This window comes from Canis lupus, chromosome 4, assembly GCF_011100685.1.
Source record: "Canis lupus familiaris isolate Mischka breed German Shepherd chromosome 4, alternate assembly UU_Cfam_GSD_1.0, whole genome shotgun sequence".
Taxonomy (NCBI): domain Eukaryota; kingdom Metazoa; phylum Chordata; class Mammalia; order Carnivora; family Canidae; genus Canis; species Canis lupus.
In genome coordinates this window covers 20,349,420-20,375,269 of record NC_049225.1, presented here as the reverse complement: position 1 = coordinate 20,375,269, position 25,850 = coordinate 20,349,420, and the positions used below count along the sequence as shown (strand labels likewise).

The 25,850-nt window shown below is 38.7% G+C and overlaps 1 protein-coding gene across 1 annotated transcript in view; it reads left to right on the top strand.

The window, feature by feature from the left end:
- DNA2 (DNA replication helicase/nuclease 2) overlaps positions 1–25,850 on the top strand; it is a 57,854-nt gene that overhangs the window by 26,307 nt on the left and 5,697 nt on the right. Inside the window, exons 8-18 of the mRNA XM_038534133.1 lie at positions 3,197–3,362; positions 7,354–7,548; positions 9,610–9,840; positions 12,969–13,085; positions 13,169–13,278; positions 13,850–13,959; positions 15,535–15,759; positions 22,258–22,451; positions 22,589–22,678; positions 22,761–22,965; positions 25,288–25,377. Of these exons, the coding sequence (XP_038390061.1) occupies positions 3,197–3,362; positions 7,354–7,548; positions 9,610–9,840; positions 12,969–13,085; positions 13,169–13,278; positions 13,850–13,959; positions 15,535–15,759; positions 22,258–22,451; positions 22,589–22,678; positions 22,761–22,965; positions 25,288–25,377 (1,733 nt within the window). The remainder of the gene's footprint in view (positions 1–3,196; positions 3,363–7,353; positions 7,549–9,609; positions 9,841–12,968; positions 13,086–13,168; positions 13,279–13,849; positions 13,960–15,534; positions 15,760–22,257; positions 22,452–22,588; positions 22,679–22,760; positions 22,966–25,287; positions 25,378–25,850) is intronic.

Sequence of the window (25,850 nt, the reverse complement as noted above, 5' to 3'; positions counted from 1 at the left end):
TCTGTGAGATTTCTCTTCATGTCTTTTGCCCATTTCATGATTGGATTGTTTGTTTCTTTGGTGTTGAGTTTAAGAAGTTCTTTATAGATCTTGGAAACTAGCCCTTTATCTGATACATAATTTGCAAATATCTTCTCCCATTCTGTAGGTTGTCTTTTTGTCAGTTTTGTTGACTGTATCCTTTTCTGTGCAAAAGCTTCTTATCTTGATGAAGTCCCAATAGTTCATTTTTGCTTTTGTTTCTTTTGCTTTTGTGGATGTATCTTGCAAGAAGTTACTGTGGCTGAGTTCAAAAAGGGTGTTGCCTGTGTTCTCCTCTAGGATTTTGATGGAATCTTGTCTCACATTTAGATCTTTCATCCATTTTGAGTTTATCTTTGTGTATGGTGAAAGAGAGTGGTGTAGTTTCATTCTTCTGCATGTGGATGTCCAATTTTCCCAGCACCATTTATTGAAGAGACTGTCTTTCTTCCAATGGATAGTCTTTCCTCCTTTATCAAATATTAGTTGACCATAAAGTTCAGGGTCCACTTCTGGGTTCTCTTTTTTTTTTTAATTTTTATTTATTTATGATAGTCACACAGAGAGAGAGAGATTGGCAGAGACAAAGGCAGAGGGAGAAGCAGACTCCATGTACCGGGAGCCCGATGTGGGATTCGATCCCAGGTCTCCAGGATCGTGCCCTGGGCCAAAGGCAGGAGCTAAACTGCTGCGCCACCCAGGGATCCCAACTTCTGGGTTCTCTATTCTGTTCCATTGATCTATGTGTCTGTTTTTGTGCCAGTACCACACTGTCTTGATGACCACAGCTTTGTAGTACAACCTGAAATCTGGCATTGTGATGCCCCCAGCTATGTTTTTTTTTTTGTTTTTTTTTTTTAATTCCCCTGGCTACACGGGGTCTTTTCTGATTCCACACAAATCTTAAAATAATTTGTTCTAACTCTCTGAAGAAAGTCCATGGTATTTTGATAGGGATTGCATTAAATGTGTAAATTGCCCTGGGTAACATTGACATTTTCACAATATTAATTCTGCCAATCCATGCGCATGGAATATTTTTCCATCTCTTGGTGTCTTCCTCAATTTCTTTCAGAAGTTCTATAGTTTTTAGGGTATAGATCCTTTACGTCTTTGGTTAGGTTTATTCCTATGTATCTTATGCTTTTGGGTGCAATTGTAAATGGGATTGACTCCTTAATTTCTCTTTCTTCAGTTTCATTGTTAGTGTATAGAAATGCCACTGACTTCTGGGCATTGATTTTGTATCCTGCCACACTGCCAAGTTGCTGTATGAGTTCTAGCAATCTTGGGGTAGAGGCTTTTGGGTTTTCTATGTAGAGTATCATGTCATTGGTGAAGAGGGAGAATTTGACTTCTTCTTTGCCAATTTGAATGCCTTTAATGTCTTTTTGTTGTCTGATTGCTGAGGCTAGGACTTCCAGTACTATGTTGAATAGCAGTGGTGAGAGTGGACATCCCTGTCTTGTTCCTGATCTTAGGGGAAAGGCTCCCAGTGCTTCCCCATTGAGAGTGATATTTGCTGTCGGCTTTTCGTAGATGGCTTTTTTTTTAACAGTTTTTTTTTTAATATTTTTTTTAATTTTTATTTATTTATGATAGTCAGAGAGAGAGAGAGAGAGAGAGAGAGGCAGAGACACAGGCAGAGGGAGAAGCAGGCTCCATGCACCGGGAGCCTGACGTGGGATTCGATCCCGGGTCTCCAGGATCACGCCCTGGGCCAAAGGCAGGCGCCAAACCGCTGCGCCACCCAGGGATCCCTCGTAGATGGCTTTTAAGATGTTGAGGAATGTTCCCTCTATCCCTACACTCTGAAGAGTTTTGATCAGAAATGGATGCTGTATTTTGTCAAATGCTTTCTCTGCATCTAATGAGAGGATCATATGGTTCTTGGTTTTTCTCTTGCTGATATGATGAATCACGTTGATTGTTTTACGAGTGTTGAACCAGCCTTGTGTCCCGGGGATAAATCCTACTTGGTCATGGTGAATAATTTTCTTAATGTACTGTTGGATCCTATTGGCTAATATCTTGTTAAGAATTTTTGCATCCATGTTCATCAGAGATACTGGTCTGTAATTCTCCTTTTTGGTGGGGTCTTTGTCTGGTTTTGGAATTAAGGTGATGCTGGCCTCATAGAACGAATTTGGAAGTACCCCATCTCTTTCTATCTTTCCAAACAGCTTTAGTGGAATAAGTATGGATTCTTCTTTAAACATTTGATAGAATTCCCCTGGGAAGCCATCTGGCCCTGGACTTTTGTGTCTTGGGAGGTTTTTGATGACTGCTTCAATTTCCTCCCTGGTTTTTGGCCTGTTCAGGTTTTCTATTTCTTCCTGTTCCAGTTTTGGTAGTTTGTGGCTTTCCAGGAATGCATCCATTTCTTCTAGATTGCCTAATTTATTGGCGTATAGCTGTTCTTTTTAAGAAGAATTTTAACAATATACTGTATAATTGAAAACATCTTTAACCTTTTAAAATTTTATTATATAAAAAATTATTTTAGGGATCCCTGGGTGGTGCAGTGGTTTGGTGCCTGCCTTTGGCCCAGGGCGTGATCTTTGGAGACCTGGGATCAAATCCCACGTCGGGCTCCCGGTGCATGGAGCCTGCTTCTCCCTCTGCCTCTCTCTCTGTGTGCCTATCATAAAAAAAAAAAAAAAATTAAAAAAAAAATTAAAAATTTATTTTAAACTTGTCTTGTGGCAGCCCCGGTGGTGCAGCGGTTTAGCGCCACCTGCAGCCCGGGGTGTGATCCTGGAGACCTGGGATCGAGTTCCGCGTCCGGCTCCCTGTATGGAGCCTGTTTTTCTCTCTGCCTGTGTCTCTGCCTCTCTTTCGCTCTCTCTGAATAAATAAATAAATAAATCTTTAAAAATATATTAAAATAAACTTGTCTTGTATTTAGATACTCTAGATAGCTGTATTTATCCTTAGCATTTAGCTAAAAATAGCAGCTTCACAATATTTATCAGTTATGAGATATATGGTTGTTTAAAAGAACTTAAGTAAACAAAAATTTAAGGAAATATACACCGAAATGTTCATAGTATCTAGTGTAATGGGAAATACAAATGTTCATTTTATGTTTTTAAATCTTGAAGTTTTACATGAGAAAGATATATAATAAACTTCACTTAATTCTTAAACACCTCCTTCCCCTTTTTTCCCACAGAATTATTAAGGCTAAGAAACCAGATGGCATTCTCTTTGTTTCACCGTATTAGTAAGTCTGCTATTGAAAAGGAAAAGACAAAGCTTGCTCCTTTGCCACAAATAATTGAAGACCAGCAATCTTGTAAATATTGTTCACAAATTGGCAACTGTGCTCTTTATAGCAGGTAAAAACATTGTCTTTCAAAAGTATTAATTCCAATTCAGTGTTAACTCAATAATAGAATGCCTTTTAAACTTTTTCCAAAAATGGTTATTTTCATCTTGCTACAAATAGTTTCTGGGGAACTGAATTAATTTTAGGACTTAATCGAATCTGGGTAAGAAAGATGTAGTACAGGGGCACCTAGCTGGCTCATTTGGTGGAGCATGTGACTTGATTTTGGGTTTTAAGTTTGAAAAAATGTAGGGTGTAGAGATAGCTGAAAAATAAAATCTTTTGTTTTTTAAGATTTTATTTATTCATGAGAGACACAGAGAGAGAGAGAGAGAGAGAGAGAGAGGCAGAGACAGAGGCAGAGGGAGAAGCAGGCTCCATGCTGGGAGCCTGATGTGGGACTCGATTCCAGGTCTCCAGGACCAGGCCCCGGGTTGAAGGCAGGCACTAAACGGCTAAGCCACCCGGGCTGTCCTGAAAAATAAAATCTTAAAAAAGGAAGTATAGGAATTTTAAATGTTATATAGCTTTTCTTAAATGAGACTTTAAGAATTCTTCTTTTTTTTTTTTTTTTTTAAGATTTTATTTATTTGGGATCCCTGGGTGGCGCAGCGGTTTGGCGCCTGCCTTTGGCCCAGGGCGTGATCCTGGAGACCCGGGATCGAATCCCACGTCGGGCTCCCGGTGCATGGAGCCTGCTTCTTCCTCTGCCTGTGTCTCTGCCTCTCTCTCTCTCTCTCTCTCTCTGTGACTATCATAAAAAAAAAAAAAAAAAAGATTTTATTTATTTATTCATGAAAGACATAGAGGGAGAAGCAGGCTCCTCACAGGGAGCTCTGTATGGGACTTGAACCCCAGACCCAGGATCACGCCCTGAGCCGAATGTAGACGCTCAACCACTGAGCCACCCAGGTACCCTGAATTCTTCTATTTCTTAATTGCTATTTTAGTTTTATGCCTTGTGTAGTTAAAAACAAGAAAATTGGGGTAGCCCGGGTGGTTCAGCGGTTTAGCGCCGCCTTCAGTCCAGGGCCTGATCCTGGAGACCTAGGATCGAGTCCCACATTGAGCTCCCAGCATGGAGCCTGCTTCTCCCTCTGCCTGTATCTCTGCCCCCCACTCCCCCACTATGTCTCTCATGAACAAATAAATAAAATAAAAAAAAAAAAACAAAACGGGGAAATTGGTTCTTTCAGACATATAGTTTGATATAATTCAACAGACTTGTCTTTCTGTTTATATATGTCTATTTTTCTTTTTTTAGGATTTTTATTTTTATTTTATTTTATTTTATTTTATTATTATTATTTTTTAAAGATTTTATTTATTTATTCATGATAGTCACACAGAGAGAGACAGAGAGGCAGAGACACAGGCAGAGGGAGAAGCAGGCTCCATGCACTGGGAGCCCGACGTGGGATTCGATCCTAGGTCTCCAGGATCGCGCCCCGGGCCAAAGGCAGGCGCCAAACTGCTGCGCCACGCAGGGATCCCTTTTTTTAGGATTTTAAAAAAAATTTTACTTAATTATTCATGAGAGACCTAGAGAGAGAGAGAGAGGCAGAGACACAGGCAGAGAGAGAAAAGCAGGTTCCATGCAGGGAGCCCGATGTGGGACTAGATCCTGGAACCCCAGGATCTCGCCCTAAGCCAAAGGCAGGTACCTAACTGCTGAGCCACCCAGGCATCCATTTTTAAGATTTTTAAAGTGATCTCTACACCCAGCATAGGGCTCTAATTTACAATCCTGAGATCAAGAGTTGCATGTTCCACCTACTAAGCCAGTCAGGCAACTATGTATCTATTTTTCTATATAGGGAAAGTTTTTCAGGTATCATAAAAAGTGCTTTGTATTTATACCTTCATAGGTCAGTGAATTTTTTTTTTTTTTAAATTTTTTTTATTTTATTTTATTTATTTATGATAGTCACATAGAGAGAGAGAGAGGCAGAGACATAGGCAGAGGGAGAAGCAGGCTCTATGCACCGGGAGCCCGACGTGGGATTCGATCCGGGGTCTCCAGGATCACGCCCTGGGCCAAAGGCAGGCGCCAAACCGCTGCGCCACCCAGGGATCCCAGTGAATGTTTTTAAGGACACAAAAAGTAGTTAGATGTATATATGGAGTAGGAAACAAGATCAAATCAAGACCAAAGTTCCAGTTCAGCCTAAGAATTCCCACAAAGGAGGATGCCTTGGTGGCTCAATGATTGAGCGTCTGCCTTCGGCTTAGGGTGTGATCCCAGGATCTGTGCTGGAGTCCTGCCTGCATCGGGCTCCCTATGGGGAGCCTGCTTCTCCCTCTGCCTATGTCTCTGCCTTTCTCTCTCTGTGTCTCTCATGAACGAATAATAAATCTTTAGGGGGAAAAAAAGGGGATGGCTGGGTGGCTCAGCGGTTTAGCGTCTGCCTTTGGCCCAGGGCATGATACTGGAGTCCTGGGATCCAGTCCCACATTGGGCTCCCTGCATGGAGCCTGCTTCTCCCTCTGTCTGTGTCTCTGCCTCTCTCTCTCTCTGTCTCTCATGAATAAATAAAATTTTTTTTTTTATTAAACATTTTTATTTATTTATGATAGTCACACAGAGAGAGAAGGGGAGAGAGAGAGAGAGAGAGAGAGAGAGAGAGAGGTAGAGACATAGGCAGAGGGAGAAGCAGGCTCCATGCACCGGGAGCCCGACGTGGGATTTGATCCCAGGTCTCCAGGATCGCGCCCTGGACCAAAGGCAGGCGATAAACTGCTGCGCCACCCAGGGATCCCAATAAATAAAATCTTTAAAAAAAAATTCTCATAAAGGACTTTTCAAAGTATATCATACAAAAGCTCTTTTAATGCAAAGGAGCATGAACTCTGGCACGTTTGGGCCTATAGGAGAAGAATATTTTTTTGAAATCTTGTTTTATTCCCAATGTTTTGTATGCTGTCCTATAACACTTGTTTCTGTATAAAAATCGAAAAATTAGTGCTCGCTTCAGCTGCACATATACTAAAAATTGAAAAATTAGTATTAAGCATAATTGATACTGTATGTAATTATCCGTGTTTTTATGTTGACTTTACTGGCACAGAGCTGGATGTACAAATTGTGACTTTGAGAGATGCAGGTGTACACAATGTGTAAAATTGCTATAATTATAGGAATGAAAACTAGAGTATACCAAACTTAAGTAGCTATTAGGGTGATAGTCCTTAAAAGCAAAATAATGGGGATCCCTGGGTGGCGCAGCGGTTTGGCACCTGCCTTTGGCCCAGGGCGCGATCCTGGAGACCCGGGATCGAATCCCACGTCGGGCTCCTGGTGCATGGAGCCTGCTTCTCCCTCTGCCTGTGTCTCTGCGCCTCTCTCTCTCTCTGTGACTATCATAAATAAATAAAAATTAAAAAAAAAAAAAAAGCAAAATAATGTTATACTGGGTTTCGTAAGCATTTTGTTTTGTAAAAAGTTATTTGGCTTATAAAATGTTGAAATGGCTTTTTTTTTAAAGATTTTATTTATTCATGAGAGAGAGAGGATATAAAAATTAAAAATATTTTATTTATTCAAGAGAGACACAGAAAGAGAGGCAGAGAAGGCAGAGGGAGAAAAGCAGGTTCCATGCAGGGAGCCTGATGTGGGACTCGATCCCGGGACTCCGGGATCACGCCCTGGGCTGAAGGCAGGCGCTAAACTGCTGAGCCACCCAGGGATCCCCTGTAATGACTTTTAAAGAAAATTAGGACCTGTGATTAAAAGTTACAGTAATCATCCCTCTGGGCCCAGTGGTTTATATGATGACCTTTGCTCCGTTTACAGCAGGGTTTGAAGCAGAGCTCTTTGTCAGGAACCCTGCCCAAAGCCCTTCTGTTCACACATTCCTGTGCTGAATAAGGTGTGTTTGACTCTAAAAAAAAAAAAAAAAACAAAAAAAGTTACAGTGATCATCATGTATGTATGCTTATTTCAGAAATAAACTCATTTTTATAGCTAGTCAGTGAAATGTTTTATATACATCTTTCTTTAGAGCAGTTGAACAACAGACGGATGACAGTTCAGTCCCGATTGGCATGCTGCCCAAAATAAAAGAAGAAACCCAACATCTAAAGCTTACACACTTGGAGTATTTTAGCCTTTGGTGTCTAATGTTAACCCTGGAGTCACAATCAAAGGATAATAAAAAGAATCACCAACATATATGGTTAATGCCTGCTTCAGAAATGTAAGTGGTTCATCTAATACAGTAAAACTTCAGTAATTTGGATTAGGTAATGGGATGGTATTTAGAATCAGGAAAAATACGGGATACATGATATCATGGCAGAGATGTGCAATTTTGTATATTCATGCCAACTCTAGATGGCTGTCAACGAATTGTCTCTAAGTAGGAGCACTATTATTTTCATTAGGTTAAGTATGTCTTGAGTAATCTTATTTTAAAAATTATTAGTCCTTTTTCATCAGTGAAAAGAGGATAAAGTTTAATATGAGGTGAATTTTAGCATCCTAGTACAAATTAATGACGTTTTACTTAATACTTTAAATACTAGTCTTTAAGAAGTTCATATTTTCAGATTCAAATTTTCTAAAATTGGTCCATCTTTTATTTTGTGAGACATATTTTTAATTTTTTTAAATTAAAAAGAACTTTTTTAGTTTCAGAGGTAGAGTTTAGTGATTCATCAGTTGCATACAGAACCCAGTGCTCATTACATCACATGCCCTTCTTAATGTCCATCACCTAGATGCCCCATTCCCTTACCCACTTCCCTTCCAGCAACCCCCCGTTTTTTTCCTATAGAGATCTATTTTTTACAAGGTTTTTTTTTTTTTTTTTTTAAGATTTATTTATTTATTCATGAGAGACACAGAGAGAGAGGCAGAGACATAGGCAGAGGGAGAAGCAGGCTCCTCGCAGGGAGCTTGATGTGGGACTTGATCTTGCATCCTGGGATTATGACCTGAGCCAAAGGCAGAAACTCAATTGCTGAGCCACCCAGGCGTCCCTATTTTTTACAAGTCGCTTATAAAGTAATTTTGTATGTCTTTGCTTAGTATTTTTCTTTATGTAATATTTCATTCCATTTGATCCACTTATTTATAACTTTCCAGTATGAATGTTGGCTCTTCTGAGTCTTATTTATTTATTTATTTATTTATTCATTCATTCATTCATTCATTCATAGAGATACAGCTAGAGAGAGAGGCAGAGACACAGGTAGAGGGAGAAACAGGCACCATGTAGGGAGTCCGATGTGGGACTCGATCCCGGGTCTCCAGGATCACACCCTGGGCCGCAGGCGGCGCTAAACCGCTGCGCCATGGGGGCTGCCCATGAATGTTGATTTTTTTTTTTTAATTTATTTATGATAGTCACACAGAGAGAGAGAGAGAGAGAGAGAGGCAGAGACACAGGCAGAGGGAGAAGCAGGCTCCATGCACCAGGAGCCCGACGTGGGATTCGATCCCAGGTCTCCAGGATCGCGCCCTGGGCCAAAGGCAGGCGCCAAACTGCTGCGCCACCAAGGGATCCCCTGAATGTTGATTTTAATGTAACTTTAGAAATAATTGGACTGTTATTTCCTTCGTAGTAAATTTTTTGTATTTTTTTATTTTTATTTATTTATTTATTTTTCCTTCATAGTAAATTTTAACACAAGGAATCATTACAGTGGATAAAATTTAAGTTGTTTTTGATAGACTGCGTAAATATAGTGACTGTCAAGTGTACATGCCAACAAGCTTCTGAAGTTGTACTTAATAGGAGTGTCTAAAGGTTGTAAATACTTAATACTTATTTCTTAGAAGCAGTGGAATTATCAACTTGCCATTATTTTAGTAACAATAATTATAAATCCTCTTGTAAATGCTAAAGAAATAGGTACTTATTTTCTTCACATCAACTTCAGGAGAAGCATTACCATTTTGTCTTGTAATGTTACGTGTATCAGCATAGGAAGTGGGGATGTTGTTCAAGCTTCAAAGTGCTGATGCACATGTTGTTCAGAGTTCCCAGCCTGTGAATGCAATAAGGTATGTACTCCCTAGCACTTGTCCAGATGTCTTTTGATGAGGGATTATTTTAAAACTCATAGAATGTTTCTTAGCATTTCTGACACTTTAATGTAGATTGTGGAAAGTGTAAAACTGATTGAGTAGGTATTAACATTATAGCTTCCAGGGGCCAGATGAACAAGTAAATTGTGGGAAAATGCAAATTCAGTATTTTTATATATGATGTAAATGGAAGCTTTCTCTCACTGTCTTTCTTGCTGTTTCTTAGGGAAGAGAGTGGCAGCTGCATTGGAAACCTGATTAGAACAGAATGTGTAAAGACAATTTGTGATGGACAATATTTACATAATTTTCAACGTAAAAATGGTGACATTCCTGTCACAAATCTAATGGCAGGTGATAGGATTATTTTAAGTGGAGAAGAGAGAACACTATTTGCTTTGTCTAGGGGATATGTGAAGGAGATTAACGTGACATCAGTAACCTGTTTATTGGACAGGTAATGAAATGTCCCTCTGGTGGGATAACAGCTTTATTGATACATAAGTTGCACACTATACACAGTTTATTCATTTAAACCATTATTCATGGTTTTTAGTATATGCTTAGAGTTGTGTAGCCATCACCAAAATCATATTTTGAAAAGAATATTTTCATCACCCCAAAAAGAACCCTTGTGTCCTTTGGTATTCATTCCTCCTATGCCAGGCAATCATGTTTCCTTTTTGATCCTATAGATGTCCCTGTTCTGAACATTTCATAGAAATGGGATCTTATACTATGTGGCCTTTTGTGACTGGCTTTTTTTCCCTTAGCACAATCTTCTTGAGATTCATCTTTATGTAGTAGGATGTATCAGTGCTTCATTACCCCCCCTCCTTTTTTAAGTAATCTCTATGCCCAGTGTAGGACTTGAACTCACAACCCCGAAATCAAGAGTCCCACACTCCACCAGCTGAGCCAGCCAGGTGCTCCACTTTATTCGCTTTTTTATTTATTTTTTATTTTTTAAGTTTTATTTATTTATTCACGAGAGACACAGAGAGAGGCAGAGACACAGGCAGAGGGAGGAGAAGCAGGCTCCATGTGGGGAGCCCGATGTGGGACTCGATCCTGGGACTCCAGGATTATGTCCTGGGCTGAAGGCAGGCGCCAAACCACTGAGCCACCCAGGCATCCCCTTCATTTGCTTTTTTAAAAAAAAATTGAGGTAGGGCGCCTGGGTGATACAGTGGTTGAGCATCTGCCTTTGGCTTGGGTTATGATCCCAGGGTCCTGGGGTCTTGGGGTCCTGGGATTGAGTTCCGCATTGGTCTCCCTATGGGGAGCCTGCTTCTCCCTCTGCCCGTGTCTCTGCATGCCCCTCTGCCCGTGTCAAGCATGCAACTCTTGATCTCAGAGTTGTAGGTTTCGAGCCCCATGTTGGGTGTAGAGATTACTTAAAAATAAAGTCTTTTTAAAAAGAGACTTTTTTTTCCAATTTGTGGTTGTGACAAAGTATATTTATCTCTGTTAAAACAAAGTGAGTTCATTTAAAGAAAAATATTAAGTAAATAGACTAGTTGATATGAAAGTTTGTGGTTGAGACCACTATCCATGTTCACAAATATCTACATTCCCCTCTTCCTGTACTTCCAGCCTTTGTTGCATTCAAGTGCAGGCTATGCATTGCCATATTTTAATGGATGGAGATCAGCAATTGGAATGCAGTGACTTCTGGGTAACTGCCCTGGACTTGTCCAGGGTTGTTCTCTACCAGTCAGTATTTCTAGTTTAACCATAACCAGCCCTAGTCTGGGTGTCATGACATCGGAGTATAAGTCACCTTGTTTCTTTTGTCTGTTAGAGTATCCTGTAGTCCCTTGCAGTTATTTATTTAGTGCCTATCCTGCTTTGCAAAACCTTGAGAAGTTTATAATCTTATGGGTAGACAAACATATTTTTGGTCTAATATGACAAGTGTTTGAATTGAAGAGAACATGGGTGAGAAGCGTTTAATCCAATTTTAGTAGGCTCAGAGAAAGCTTTTTGAAAGAAGTCATTCTGGATCTTCATTTGGTGGATTAATTAGCCTGATGGAGCAATGTGAGAAGAGTATGCCAGGCAGAGGAACATGACACATAAAGACATGATGGTGTGATATACTGTGAAATGGAGTATTCAGGAAACTGCAGGAATGTGAAAGACGGAGAGTGTAGGGGCTCCTAGGTGGCTCAGTCAGTTAAGTGTCTGCCTTTGCCTCAGGTCATGATCTCAGAGCCCTGGGATGGAGTCCCAGTCAGGCTCCCTGCTCAGCAGGAAGTCTCCTCCATTTCCCTATGCCCCTCCCTCCTCTGCTCCTCTGGGCAAGGGCTCTCTCTCAAATAAATAAATAAAATCTTAAACAAGAGAAGAGTGTGTGATGCGGGAGGTCAGTTCATAGAAGGTCTCATATACCATGTTATGTTGTGACTTTATTCAGATGTATTGAAGAGTTTTAAACAGAAGAGTAATAATCAGATTTGCATTTTTCTGTGGATGCATTGTGAGAAGTCATTAATTAATAGAGATGAAAGTGAAAGCATAGACCCCAGGAAACTTACAGGGTCCAGGCTAGCAGTAATTTCTTTGGCAGTAAAGATGGAGTGACTTCTAGAAGTATTTAGAAAGTAAAATTGGCTGACATTTGGATGTTGATTGGATGTGGAGGTTGGGAAGAGGTAAGGGAATGGGAGAAGGACGGAATAAGGTAATGGTATGGAGATAAGAGTTACTGACTGGAATCAGAATGGGGATCAGATTCAGCAGGGATGAAGATTTGTTCAGGTTTGAATGTATTGAGTTTTAAAAGGCTGGGTTTTGACCAAGTGGAAAGATTTTGCTGCCTGCTGGACATCCAGACCTGAAGCTTGGGTGAGCAATGAGGTGGAAGAGGAATGTGAGGTCAGGCATCAAAGTGTAGATTTGGGATTTAGAGCTACATGAGCGCATGGAACCAAAGGAAAAAATAGTAGGGCAGGGGACCAGGGAGGGGACCCTAGGAAACCTCAGAGGTTTAGGAGCTGGGGGAAGAGTGGGAGAAGACATCAGGAAAGATCTTTGTTCCAGATTGGAGGAGAGAGGGGCCATGTGCTCAGGATCCTTCTAGGGGTGGTGAGCCCAGGCTAAATTGCAAAGCAAGGCCTAGTGAATTGTGAGCAGGTATTGTAGATTCCTGATTAATTGCTTTGACCTTAGTGTCTCATGCCCTTCCCTACTTTTCCCCCTCTTCTTTCCAATCCACCATTCTTATATTATCTGATTGGAAGTATGAATTAGGGCCTAGTAGCCATTTTTTTTTAAAGAATTTAATTTATTTATTTGAGAGAGCAGGAGAGAGAGAGAATGAGCAGGAGAAGGGACAGAGAGGGAGAAGTAAACTCTCCCCACAGTATGGAGCCCTATGTGGACTCGATCGCAGTACCCTGGGATTATGTCCTGAGCCAAAAGCAGATGCTTAACCAACTGAGCCACCCATGTGCCTCTGGTAACCATCTTAATAGCTATTCTGGCTCATTTACTCATTTAGGACAGTAGTATGTTTCCTATACAGACCTACTGACCATGTTAAATGAAAAACATTCATGTACACCTGTTTTGCTGTTTTAGGAACGTGTCAGTACTCCCAGAATCAACTTTGTTCAGATTGGACCAGGAAGAAAAAACTTGTGATATAGATACCCCATTAGGAAATCTTTCTAAATTGATGGAAAATACCTGTGTCAGGTTTGTAACAATGAGTGAGTCTGAAATTTACCCCACTTTTCCTAAGGAATGTTATTACTAACAGCATTTCCTTTTCTTTTTAGCCAAAAACTTCGAGATTTAATCATTGACTTCCGTGAACCTCAGTTTATATCCTACCTCAGTTCTGTTCTTCCATATGATGCAAAGGATACAGTTGCCTGCATTCTAAAAGGTATGTGGTAATCAGCATGTCTGCTTCCATTGATTGTTCTTGGTTGTATTTATAATTGAATGTGCATTATTATCTCGCATTTTTATAACTTATTAAACTTGTGATTATAGTTTTTAGACAGATTCTCTTGGGAAGAAGTTTACATTTATCCCTTAATATCACCGTGACATTTTCTTACTTTGAAAAGACGTATTGAAGAACAGAGTTGAATAGAGGCTGCAAGTTTCCTTCCTTCCTTCCTTCCTTCCTTCCTTCCTTCCTTCCTTCCTTCCTTCCTTCCTTCCTTCCTTCCTTCCTTCCTTCCTTCCTTCCTTCCAAGATTTTACTTATTAATTCATGAGAGACACAGAGAGAGAGAGAGAGGCAGAGACACAGGCAGAGGGAGAAGCAGGCTCCATGCAGGGGGCTGGATGTGGACTTGATCCTGGGATTCCGAGATCACTTCCTGAGCCGAAGGCAGATGCTTAGCCGCTGAGCCACCCAGGTGTCCCGAGGCTGCAAGTTTCTTATAGTTAATTTGCTCACTGAAATCCAACATTCTTTTTCCTATTATTTTTAAATTTAAATGCAGGTTTGAATAAACCTCAGAGGCAAGCAATGAAAAAGGTACTTCTTTCAAAAGACTACACACTCATCGTGGGTATGCCTGGAACAGGAAAAACAACTACAATATGTACTCTTGTAAGTAAGGTTATTATGCTTTTGCTTAGAAACTCTTTTTTTTTTTTTTTATTTATTTACGATAGTCACAGAGAGAGAGAGGCAGAGACACAGGCAGAGGGAGAAGCAGGCTCCATGCACCAGGGAGCCCGACGTGGGATTCCATCCCGGGTCTCCAGGATCGCGCCCTGGGCCAAAGGCAGGTGCCAAACTGCTGACCACCCAGGGATCCCTTTTTTTTTTTTTTTAGAAACTCTTTAAATTGGCTTCTCAGTTCGGAGAATGTGATGTTTTCTATCAGAAGAGCTGAATTTTAGATCAAAAGGCTTTATTTCAAATTAACCTTTTAGAATGACAGGAGAAATATAAAAGCTATGTCACAAAAAGTTGTAATCATGTTGTAGGTTTCTTGTATTTAGGGTTGTCTGAGATCTCTTTCTGTTGGTGGCATGTATATCATTGTATGCTTTCCTTCCCTTTTTCTTAAAAAATATTTTATTTATTTAATCATGAGAGACACAGAGAGGGGCAGAGGGAGAAACAGGCTTCATGCAGGTAGCCTGATGTGGGACTTGATCCTAGGACTCTGGGATCATGCTCTGAGCCAAAGGTAGACGCTCAACATCAAGCCACCCAGGTGTCCCATCCTTCCCTTTAAAGTTGAGAAATTTCAGAACACCTGGGTGGCTCAGCAGTTTGGTGCCTGCCTTTGGCTCAGGGCATAATTCTGGGGACCTGGGATCGAGTCCCCCATTGGGCTCCCCATGGAGCCTGCTTCTCCTGCCTATGTGTCTGCCTCTCTCTGTGTCTCTCATGAAAAAAAAAAGGAAAAAAAGATAAATTATACAGAGGTGGTTGAAAATTTTCTGGGATTTTTTTTTTTCCACTTCAGTAAATTTCTGTGTTAATCTTAGAATAGCCATAATATGGCAACAAATATTTATTTATTTATTCATTCATTCATGAGAGACACACACAGAGAGGGAGGCAGAGATACAGGCAGAGGTTGATGCAGGCTCCATGCAGGGAGCCTGATGTGGGACTCGATCCCGGGACTCCAGGATCATGCCCTGGGCCGAAGGCAGGTGCTAAACCACTGAGCCACCCAGGGATCCTGGCAACAAATATTTAATTGATTGATCCTGTGTGCCAGGCACTATTCAAAGTTTGTATATACTCAATTTTATCATCACTAATAATATATTATTAACATATCTAATAAGATAATGCCATGTGGGATGCCTGGGTGGCTCAGTGGTTGAGAGCCTGCCTTTGGCCCAGGGCATGATCCTGAAGTCCTGGGATCGAGTCCCACGTCGGGCTCCCTGCATGGATCCTGCTTCTCTCTCTGCCTGTGTCTCTGCCTCTCTCTCTCTCTCTCTCTGTGTGTGTGTGTCTCTCATGAATAGATAAATAAAATCTTAAAAAAAAAAAAAGATAATGCTATGTTATTTTCATAAAACCTTTTGACTTCATAATTTTGTAAAATGTTACCTTGACTCAGCTCAAAATGATGCTTCTTATTAAGTTTAAGCATGTTAAAAATTATCTGGAATTAAAAGTAATGCTATTTTCCTTTCTTTTATTCATTATTAGGTAAGAATTCTCTATACCTGTGGTTTTAGTGTTTTGTTGACCAGCTATACACACTCTGCTGTTGACAATATTCTTTTGAAGTTAGCAAAGTTTAAAATAGGATTTTTGCGTTTGGGTCGGACTCAGAAGGTACATCAAGACATCCAGAAATTCACAGAAGAGGAAATTTGCAGATCGAAGCCCATTAAATCCTTAGCTCTTCTGGAAGAACTCTACAACAGTCATGTAAGTACAATTATTGCATAATAATACCAGTAGTAATTTTTGTAGACAGACCAAGTGGAGAAACACCATTCTGGGAAATTTTGTCACATTGACCAGTTTTTTTATTTTTTTATTTTAAAGATTTTATTTATTTATTCATGAGAGACAGAGAGAGAGAGAGAGAGAGAGGAACAGACACAGGTAGAGAGAGAAGCAGACTCCATGCAAGGAGCCTGACGTGGGACTCAATCCCGAGTCTCCAGGATCACACCCTGAGCTGAAGGCGGTGCTAAACCGCTGAGCCACCTGGGCTGCGAGACCAGTTTATTAATTTATAGTTTGTCTTTGCTTTTGAACTGAAATGATGTTTCTGGTTTATTCAGGGCTCCCATCTCCTAGTTTAAAATACCCTAGTTATGGAAAACACCCATTTCTCTCTACTCACAAGGCTTCTGACACTAGTGGAGTTAGTGCAGATTCCACAGGTTACGGCTCAGCCGCTTACTAATTTTGCACTACCCTCTTTAGTTCTCAGTTCTCAATTGGGGGCCTTCTGTTCATCTGAACAACCAGGCATAAATCAGGGTTCCTATGACCCCATCCTTAGGTTCAATAATTTGCTAGAATGGCTAACAGAATTCAAGTAAGTGCTTTACTTATTATATTACCGGATGTGTTATACAGGATGCAATTCAGGAACAGTCAAATGGAAGAGATGCATAGGTTTAGGAATGTGGAAAGGGGCATGGAGCTTCTATATCCTCTCCAGATGAACCACCTTTCCAGCACCATGATGTGTTCACCTTCCCTAGAACCTCCCTGAACCCCTTTGTGTAGGGTTTTCATGGAGATTCCATCATGTAGGCACAATTGATTAAATCATTGGTGGTTGGTGATTAGCTCAATCCCTTGCCCCTCTACCCTTCCCTAGGTAGAGGATGGGGCTCTATCCTTTGGGTAGGGTTGGGTAGGGATGGGGTTGAAAGTTCTAACCTTTTAATCTCTAGATTGGTTCCTCTGGCAACCACCTCCTGTCCTCTCAGCATAAATGCAGGTATTGTTGAAAGGGATTTACTATGAATAACAAAAGATACTCCTCTCACCCCTAACACTCAGGAAATTCCAAGGGTTTTAGGAGCTCTGTGTCAGGAACCCAGAGGAAGATGAAACATGTATTATTATATTACAATATCATACCTAGAAAACTACTAATAATTAGGATTTTTTAGCAAGTTTGAATTCAAGACAATGGTACATGAATAGTCTAATGATAGGTGTTTCTAGACTTTGAGACTTTCATATAGAAAGTAGTTTTTGTTTTTTTAGTTAAGTCTGTATATAGGGACATCTCAGTGGCTCAGTGGTTGAGCATCTGCCTTTGGCTTGGGTCATGATTCCCAGGGTCCTGGAATTGAGTCCCCGCATCAGGCTCATTGCAGGGAGCCTGCTTCTTCCTCTGCCTGTGTCTCTGCCTCTCTCTGTGTCTCTCATGAATAAATAAATAATCTTGAAAAAAAAAGTCTGTATACATTTTTCTGGGAAGGTTTTTTATTTTATTTTATTTTTAAGCAATCTCTATACCCAACATGGGACAGGAACTCCTGACACCAGGATCAAGAGTCACATGCTCTACTGACTGAGCCAGCCAGACACGCTTCTGTGAAGTTTTTCTTTTAAAGATTTTATTTATTTATTCATGAGAGACAGAGGGAGAGGCAGAGACACAGGCAGAGGGAGAAGCAGGTTCCATGCAGGGAGCCCGATGTGGGACTCAATCCCAGGTCTCCAGGATCATGCCCTGGGCCGAAGGCAGCACCAAACCACTGAGCCACCTGGGCTGCCCCCTTCTGTGAAGTTTTAAGTGATATTTTTGTCTTTGAAAAAAAATCATCTAAAATAAATTTAATAGGCTGTTCCTTCAGCTCCTTTGTCTATTATCTATACTGATTAATGAAAAATTTTGAAGTGGCTAAGGTGTATATTTAATTAACTTTTTAAAAATTAAACTTATTTGAGGTAATTATAGATTTGTATGCAGTATTAAGAAATAACAGAGAGATCATGTATATCCTTTGCCCAATGGTACTATTTTACAAAACTAGTAAAATATAACTGGGATATGAACACTGATACAGTCTGGATACAGAATAGCTCCATTACCACAAGGAGCATTCATGTTGCACTTTTACAACTATACCCTTTTCATTTCTGCCCCACCGCCTCCTTAACCTCTGATAACCACTTATCTATTTTCAATTTCTACAATTTTCTCATTTCAAGAATGTTATATAAATGGCATCATACAGTATGTAACATTTTGGGGTTGGTGTTTTTCACTTTGTCAGTGCCCTGGAGATTCAGGTTGTTGTGTTTATGAATAGTTTGTTATTTTATATTGGTGAGTATTGTTCTATTGTAGGGATGTTCCACAGTTTGTTTAACCATTCACCTGTTCAAAAACATCTGGATAGTTTTTGGCTATTATGAATAAAGCTGCCACTCTACATTCATGTGCAGGATTGTGTGTGGATGTAAGTCTATGGGATAAATGCTCAGAAGTGGAATTTCTGGGTCATTTGGTAGTTTCATGCTTAGTTTTTAGGTTTTTTTTTGTGTGTGTGTGGTTGTGGTTGTTGATATTGTTTTATCTCTGTGCCTATCATGGGGCTCAAACCTCACCCTGTGGAATCAAGGGTCACATGCTCTACAGACTGAGCCAGCTGGGCTCCCTACATGTTTAGCTTTTTTTAAAAAAAACTACCAAACTGTTTTCCAAAGCAGCTGTAACATTCTATATTACCATCAGCAATGTATGAATGATCCTTGTCTGCATTTGGTGATGTTACCGTTTTTCATTTTGGGTATTCTGATAGGTATATAATGATACCTCACTGTGATTTTATGTGTTTTTTTTTTTTTTTAAGATTTTATTTTTTATTCATGAGAGAGAGAGGCAGAGACACAGGCAGAGGGAGAAGTAGGCTCCGTGCAAGGAGCAGGATGCGGGACTTGATCCTGGATTTTGGGATCACACCCTGAGCCAAAGGCAGATGGCAATTTGCAATCGCTGAGCCATCCAGGCATGCCCTCATTGTGATTTTAATTTGCATTTTCCTAATGATGGTAATTGATGTTTTTGTGTGCTTGTTTCCTATTTCTGTATCTTCAGTGAAATATTTCTTCATGTCCCACTTGGATTTTTTTTTTCTGTTGAGTTTCAAGAATTTTTTATATATTCTGGATGTTATTCCTTTAATGAATATATAATTTGTGAATGTGTTCTCTCACTCCACAGTTTTTTGTTTTTGTTTTTTTCACTGTCCTCACAGGGTCCTTTGCAGCAAAAACGGTTTTAATTTTGATAGAGTCTAGTATATAAATTTTTTACTTTTATGCATTCTGCTTTCAGTGTCAAGTTAAAAAACTCTGTCTACTTCTAGATGCTGAAAGTTTCTCCTTTTTTTTTTTTTGGAAGTTTTACACTTTTAAGTTTTACATTCAAGTCTGTGACCATTTTGAGTTTTTGTGTAATTTGTGAAGTTTAAGTCAAGGTGTATGTTTTTGCCTGTTGATGTCCAGTTGTTACAGCAGCACTCCTTGAAAAACCATTCATCCGTCCATTGAGTTACTTTTGCACCTGTGTTTTAAAAAAACAAAAACCCCCAAAAAACATGAAGCCTGGCTGGCTTAGTTGGAAGATCACGTGACTCTTGATTTTGGGATTGTGAGTTTGTTTAAACCCCACATTAGGTGTAGAGATTACTTAAATAAGTAAATATTTTAAAAAACCCGTTGGGCATATTTGACTGATGCAAACATTCTCAACAGTATATTCACAGATAGGATTCAGCAGTGTATTAGAAGGTTTATATACTGTGAACAAGTGGGATTTATTCCCATGATGGAAGGATCATTCAGCAAGAAAATCTATTAATGTGATCCTCCAGCTTTTAATTTTTGACATGCCTATATCATTAAATTTGAAGTGACTTTCTTGTATAAAGTATCTAATTTTTGACATGCCTATATCATTAAATTTGAAGTGACTTTCTTGTATAAAGTATAAAGCCGGATAAGGTTTTTATCTACTCTCCAGTCTGGTTTTTAGTTGTTTTGATTTCTGTCTTTTAAAATGTACATGGTAGGGTTGCCTGGGTGGCTCAGCAATTTAGCATCTGCCTTTTGGCCCAGGGTGTGATCCCGGAGTCCCAGGATCAAGACCTACATCGGGCTCCCTGCATGGAGCCTGCTTCTCCCTCTGCCTGTGTCTCTGCCTCTCTCTCTCTCTCCACATCCCCCCCCACCCCGTGTCTCTCATGAATAAATAAAAAATAAAATCTTAAAAAAATATATTTTAAAAAAATGTACATGGTACATATAGACCATTTGCATTCATCTTAAATATAGATACATGTTAGGGCTTAAGACTGCCATTTAATTTTTGTTTCATGTTTTCTGTAGTTTTTGTTTTTGTTTTGTTTTGTCTTAGTAATCTCTACACCCATCTTGGGGCTTACCCTCACAACCCTGAGATCAAGAGTTACATGTTCTATCAGCTGAGGCAGCCAAGCACCCTTCTCTCTTTTTTGATTCCGTTCCTTTTTCCTGCCTTATCCATTACTTGAACATTTTTTAGAATTCCATTTTGATTTCTCTATAGTGTTTTTGTGTGATCTATTTGCATAGCTTTTAATGGATGCTCTGTTGTTCTGTGCATTACATTATATGTATAGAACTTATAGTCCATTGATTTTGTCATTTTACTAGTGCTAGTGAAGTTTTGGAAAGCTTACTTCCATTTATGTTCCTTATCTTATCCTATATATGATTGCCTTAAATATTTTCTTATGTAGATTATGGCAGACTGTTCTAATTTTTGCTTCAACCATCAAATATAATTTGGAGGAAATGAAAAACCTAATGTGTATTTATCTGTATTTTTGCTTACTATGTTCTTCCCTCTTGATGTTCCACATTTCTGTTTTTAGAATTCTAATTATGTTGTGTTTCATATTTTTTTTTTTTATTTATCATATTTGAAGTTTTCTCAGCTTATTGAATCTATAGATTTAATATCTCTTGACAGACTTGGGACATTTTTAGCCATGATTGCTTCTAGGAGTTTCATCTCCTTCCTCTTTCTTTTCTTCTAGGACTGTGAAGACAGAAATGTTCAATCTTTTTTTTTTTAAGATTTTATTTATTTATTTATTCATGAGAGACACAGAGAGAGAGGCAGAGACATAGACATAGGCAGAGGGAGAAGCAGGCTCCCCACTGGGAGCCTGATTCGGGACTTGATCCCAGGACTCTGGGATCACTCCCTGAGCCAAAGGCAGATGCTCAACTGCTGAGCTACCCAGTTGTCCTGGAAATGTTCAATCTTTGAATTATTCCACGGATCTGTCAGTCATTGTTCATTCTTATTTTTCTTCAGGCTGTTTTCTTTCTGTTAATCAGGCTATGTAATTTATATTTTTCTGTGTACTCAGTTCACTGTATCTTTGCCCTCTCCCCTGCTGTTGAGTATAATTCCATGATTTTAAATTTTTGGTTATTATATTTTCAGTTCTAAAATTTCCATTTGCTTTTTCTTTTTTCCTCTATTTTTTTGTTGAGACTTTCTGTGGGTTTTTTTTTTTTTAATTTCATTCAAGTATGTTTATAGTTGCTCAATAAAACATTTTTATCATGGCTGCTTTAAAATCTTTGTCATATACTAAAATAAATAAATAAATAAAAATAAAAAAATAAAATCTTTGTCATATACTCTTGATCTTGGGGTGGTGAGTTTGAGCCCACATTGGGTATAGAGATTACTTAAATAAATAAAAAGTTTAAAAAATTATTAACTTCCTGCCTCTCGAGTGTTTCAGTTTTCCATTTGGAAATACTCAATTTGAGCATTGTTATAGTATCCAGAAAATTTACTTGATTTTTCAATTAATAGTAAAAAAACACTAAAATTTTTTTGCATACCATAAATGTTTCAGAATTAAACAATATTGGGGAATTCCTCTTGTTTCAGACAAAAATCTTCATTTTGAACTTTTAATTTAAAAACTGGTGAGTACCTGGCCTGCTCAGTCAATGGAGCACAAAACTCTTTTTTTTTTTTTAAATTAAAAAAAAAAATTTTTTTTGGAGCACAAAACTCTTGATCTTGGGGTTGTAAGTTCAAGCCCTACATTGGGTGTAGAGGTTACTTAAAAGTAAAATCCTAAAAAAAATAAATAAATAAGGGGTAGCTTAGCTAAGTGTCTGCCTTCAGCTCAGGTCATGATCCTGGAGCCTCAGGATCAGGCCCCACATGGGGCTCTCTGCTCAGCAGGAAGTCTGCTTCTTCCTTTGCCTCTCACCCAGCTCCATGTTCTCTCTCTCTCTCTCTCTCTTTCTCTCTCTCTCTCAAATAGATAAAATCTTTAAAAATAAATGAATAAGTGAATAAAATATGGGAAAAATAAGTCACATTACTTGGATATGTTAGATAATCCATCTATTTTCTTTCTTTGTTTTTAGCGTATAGTTGCAACAACATGTATGGGAATAAACCATCCAATATTTTCTCGTAAAACTTTTGATTTTTGTATTGTGGATGAAGCCTCTCAAATCAGCCAACCAATCTGCCTAGGGCCACTATTTTTTTCTCAGAGATTTGTGTTGGTGGGGGATCATCAACAGCTTCCTCCCCTGGTGCTAAACCGTGAAGCAAGGTAATCAGACATTGAAGTTTTAATTTTATTTTAATTTTTTTATTTTTAAATTTTTTTTGAAGTTTTAATTTTAAATTAGATTCTTCTTATGGGACAGTTTCAGTGCACTGATAAGCCTTAATTTGATTTGTTGACAGAGCTCTTGGCATGAGTGAAAGCTTATTCAAGAGACTGGAGCAGAATAAGAATGCTGTTGTTCAATTAACTGTGCAGTACAGAATGAACAGGTATTTATAAATGTCAGCTATGAGTGAAATTCATGTTGATTTTTATCTACCAAAACTAAAATTATTTTTGTAATTGCCGCAGTAAAATTATGTCCTTAAGTAACAAACTGACATATGATGGAAAGCTGGAGTGTGGATCAGATAAAGTGGCCAATGCAGTAGTAAACCTACCTAACCTTAAAGATGTAAAGCTGGAACTGGAATTTTATGCTGATTATTCTGAAAATCCTTGGATGATTGGAGCATTTGAGCCAAACAATCCTGTTTGTTTTCTTAATACAGACAAGGTAACAAAAAAACCCAAATCTGAATATTTGCTTTGGTTTTTTTCTTTTTATCCTGTTATTTAAATTCTTCAGTTTTTAATAGTAAATGCTTTAGTGGAGCATATCAGTAAAAACTAGTGTACTTCTTACTTCAACACAAAGAATCTTTTCTTTCTGTAGAGCCAGTGTCTTTGGAAGGAGATTTATTCTGGGGAATAATAGATGTCAAAATTGACTTTTGAAGGAGGAAAGCTAGAAAGTGAACTCAAGTGTATAAAGAAAAGAAGTTGGCATTGATATTATCAAAGGGCTGAATTTAAAATAGAGATTTTATTTTTTAGAGCAGTTTTAGGTTCATAGCAAAATTGAACTTCACAGTACATATATTTACTACCTCCTGCCTCCACATACTCACATAAAGACTGTTTAACAGGGGCACCTGGGTGACTCAGTGGTTAAGCATCTGCCTTGGGCTCAGGTTGTGATCCCGGGGTGCAGGGATCAAGTCATGAGTGAATAAATAAAATCTTTTTTTTTTTTTTTAATTTTTATTTATTTATGATAGTCACAGAGAGAGAGAGAGAGAGGCAGAGACACAGGAAGAGGGAGAAGCAGGCTCCATGCACTGGGAGCCCGATATGGGATTCGATCCCAGGGAGCCCGATATGGGATTCGATCCCAGGTCTCCAGGATCACGCCCTGGGCCAAAGGCAGGCGCCAAACCGCTGCGCCACCCAGAGATCCCTGAATAAATAAAATCTTAAAAAAAAAAGACCACTTTATAAACTTATTAAATAAAACTCTTCACAAGGACTATAAATGACTTCTTATTTCTAGGAACTAAGTTTTGACCCTGTTATTTCTACAGTTTATCTTATTTAATGCTTCTCAGCATTGATTTGGAAGTCTTTACATGACTTCAGATAAAAAATAGTGATGAATTATATGTATGCATATTACTATAAAATAATTATATCTTTTGTTATTATGATGAGTGGTTATTAAAAACAGGTCCCCACTTGCAGGGGAACCTGGTGGGCTCAGTCAGTAGAGCATGTGACTCTTGATCTCAGGATTGTGAATTCAAAACCCATGTTGGGCATAGAATTTACTAAATAAGTAAATATATAAATAAATAAATAGGGCCCTACCCTCTGTGCCATGATGGAATTTTCATTCTCTTGGATATTGCCCTTATTAGCATTTCAGGTTCAAGGATTAACAAGTAAGAGCTGGTGGGCACTGGGAAATTTTTCAGTAAACTGACCTCACAAATAGCTGCATTTAGAAACCTTCGTTCTAATGTATTAGTTATCATTTATAATTATTTACCCTGACAGTGATCACTCAGATTCTGTTTTTGGTACTTACATTTCTTCTTTCTTTGCAACAGGATTCCAAGTAAAATGTATTTTTTTAAGATTTATTTATTTGAGAGAGAGAGCACAAGTGGGTGGAGGGGCAGTGGGAGAGGGAAAAGCAGACCCGATGTAGGGCTTGATCTCAACATGGGGCTTGAACTCAAAACCCTGAGATCAGTACCCCAGCCAAAGGCAGATTGAGCCATCCAGGTGCACTCCAAATAAAATGTATAAAAAATAGTCAAAATTGCAGTACTTGGCTGGCTCAGTCAGTAGAGCATGCAGCCCCTGATCTCAGGGTTTTGAGTTCAAGCCCCATGTTGAGTGTGGAGCCTACTTAAAAAATTACAAAAAAATAAAAATTAAAAAATAATAATAACCAAGATTATGTAAGGATTGTGTAGGAGCAAAATAGTCCTTGGAGAGTTTTACCAGGTATGGTAGAACCTGGGGAACTTTATCTGCTCCATTATTTGTATGAACGGCAACAAGAAAATGGAAAGAACACAGATATTAGAGTCAGATCTAAGTTTGGATCCTACTGCTGTGATTTCCTGTGAAGCTTTGGGCGAGTTACTCATCTTTTCTGGCCTTTGTTATTTGTAAATTAGGGGTTAACAAAGTAAAGTACGTGAAGCCCAATGTGTGGTTGGGTCTCAGAGATTTTAATCTGAGCTGTAGGATTTTTAAGATGGGTTGCCTTTGGGTAGCTTTCTGAAGGTGACTAATCTTCATTTTTGTTAATTCTTTCACCTTCCACTCTTCTTTTCTTTTCTTTTCTTTTCTTTTCTTTTCTTTTCTTTTCTTTTCTTTTCTTTTCTTTTCTTTTCTTTCTTTTCTTTTCTCTTTTCTTTTTTCTTTTTCTTCCTTGTACTGTCAACTTTTAATATAAAGATATTTTTCATTTGTTTCCACAACTGATAGTATATTCTCTATGGCAACCTGTGTACTGACCGTACTCTTGACTGTTTTCTCTGTGTAGGTTCCAGCACCAGAACAAGTTGAAAAGGGTGGTGTGAGCAATATAACAGAAGCCAAACTAATAGTTTTCCTGACCTCTGTTTTTATTAAGGTAATTAATTCTAAATTTTAAATTTAATTCTAAAATTTTGAGGGCCAATAAATATTAAGGTGATGCATAATATAACATTAGAATGCAAGGAACTCAAGACCTAGCATTAATCTTCATTCATTAAGATGAGAGGACTGAAGCCTAATTGCTTTCATTCTATTTTGAGAAAATTATCTAAGATGTAATTTTTTATAACAGCATTTTCGGTTTCCATTTAGGGTAATTTTTGGTAACATCAGCTAATTCTGATTGTATCAGTATAGGGTTGAATCTGTGTTTAGGGATTGAAAACTTCAGTGTAAGGGATAGCAGAAAGTGTAATGTGTTTCTTTGTACTTTTTTTGTTTTTGTGTAGCAGCACTGTTCTAGTGGTGTGCATTAATCAGACGCATTATGTAAACATGTAATTTAATAATTTAGTAAAGCTTAAATAACAGAAATCAGGATTTTCATTTTCATTGTTTTTCTTTTCT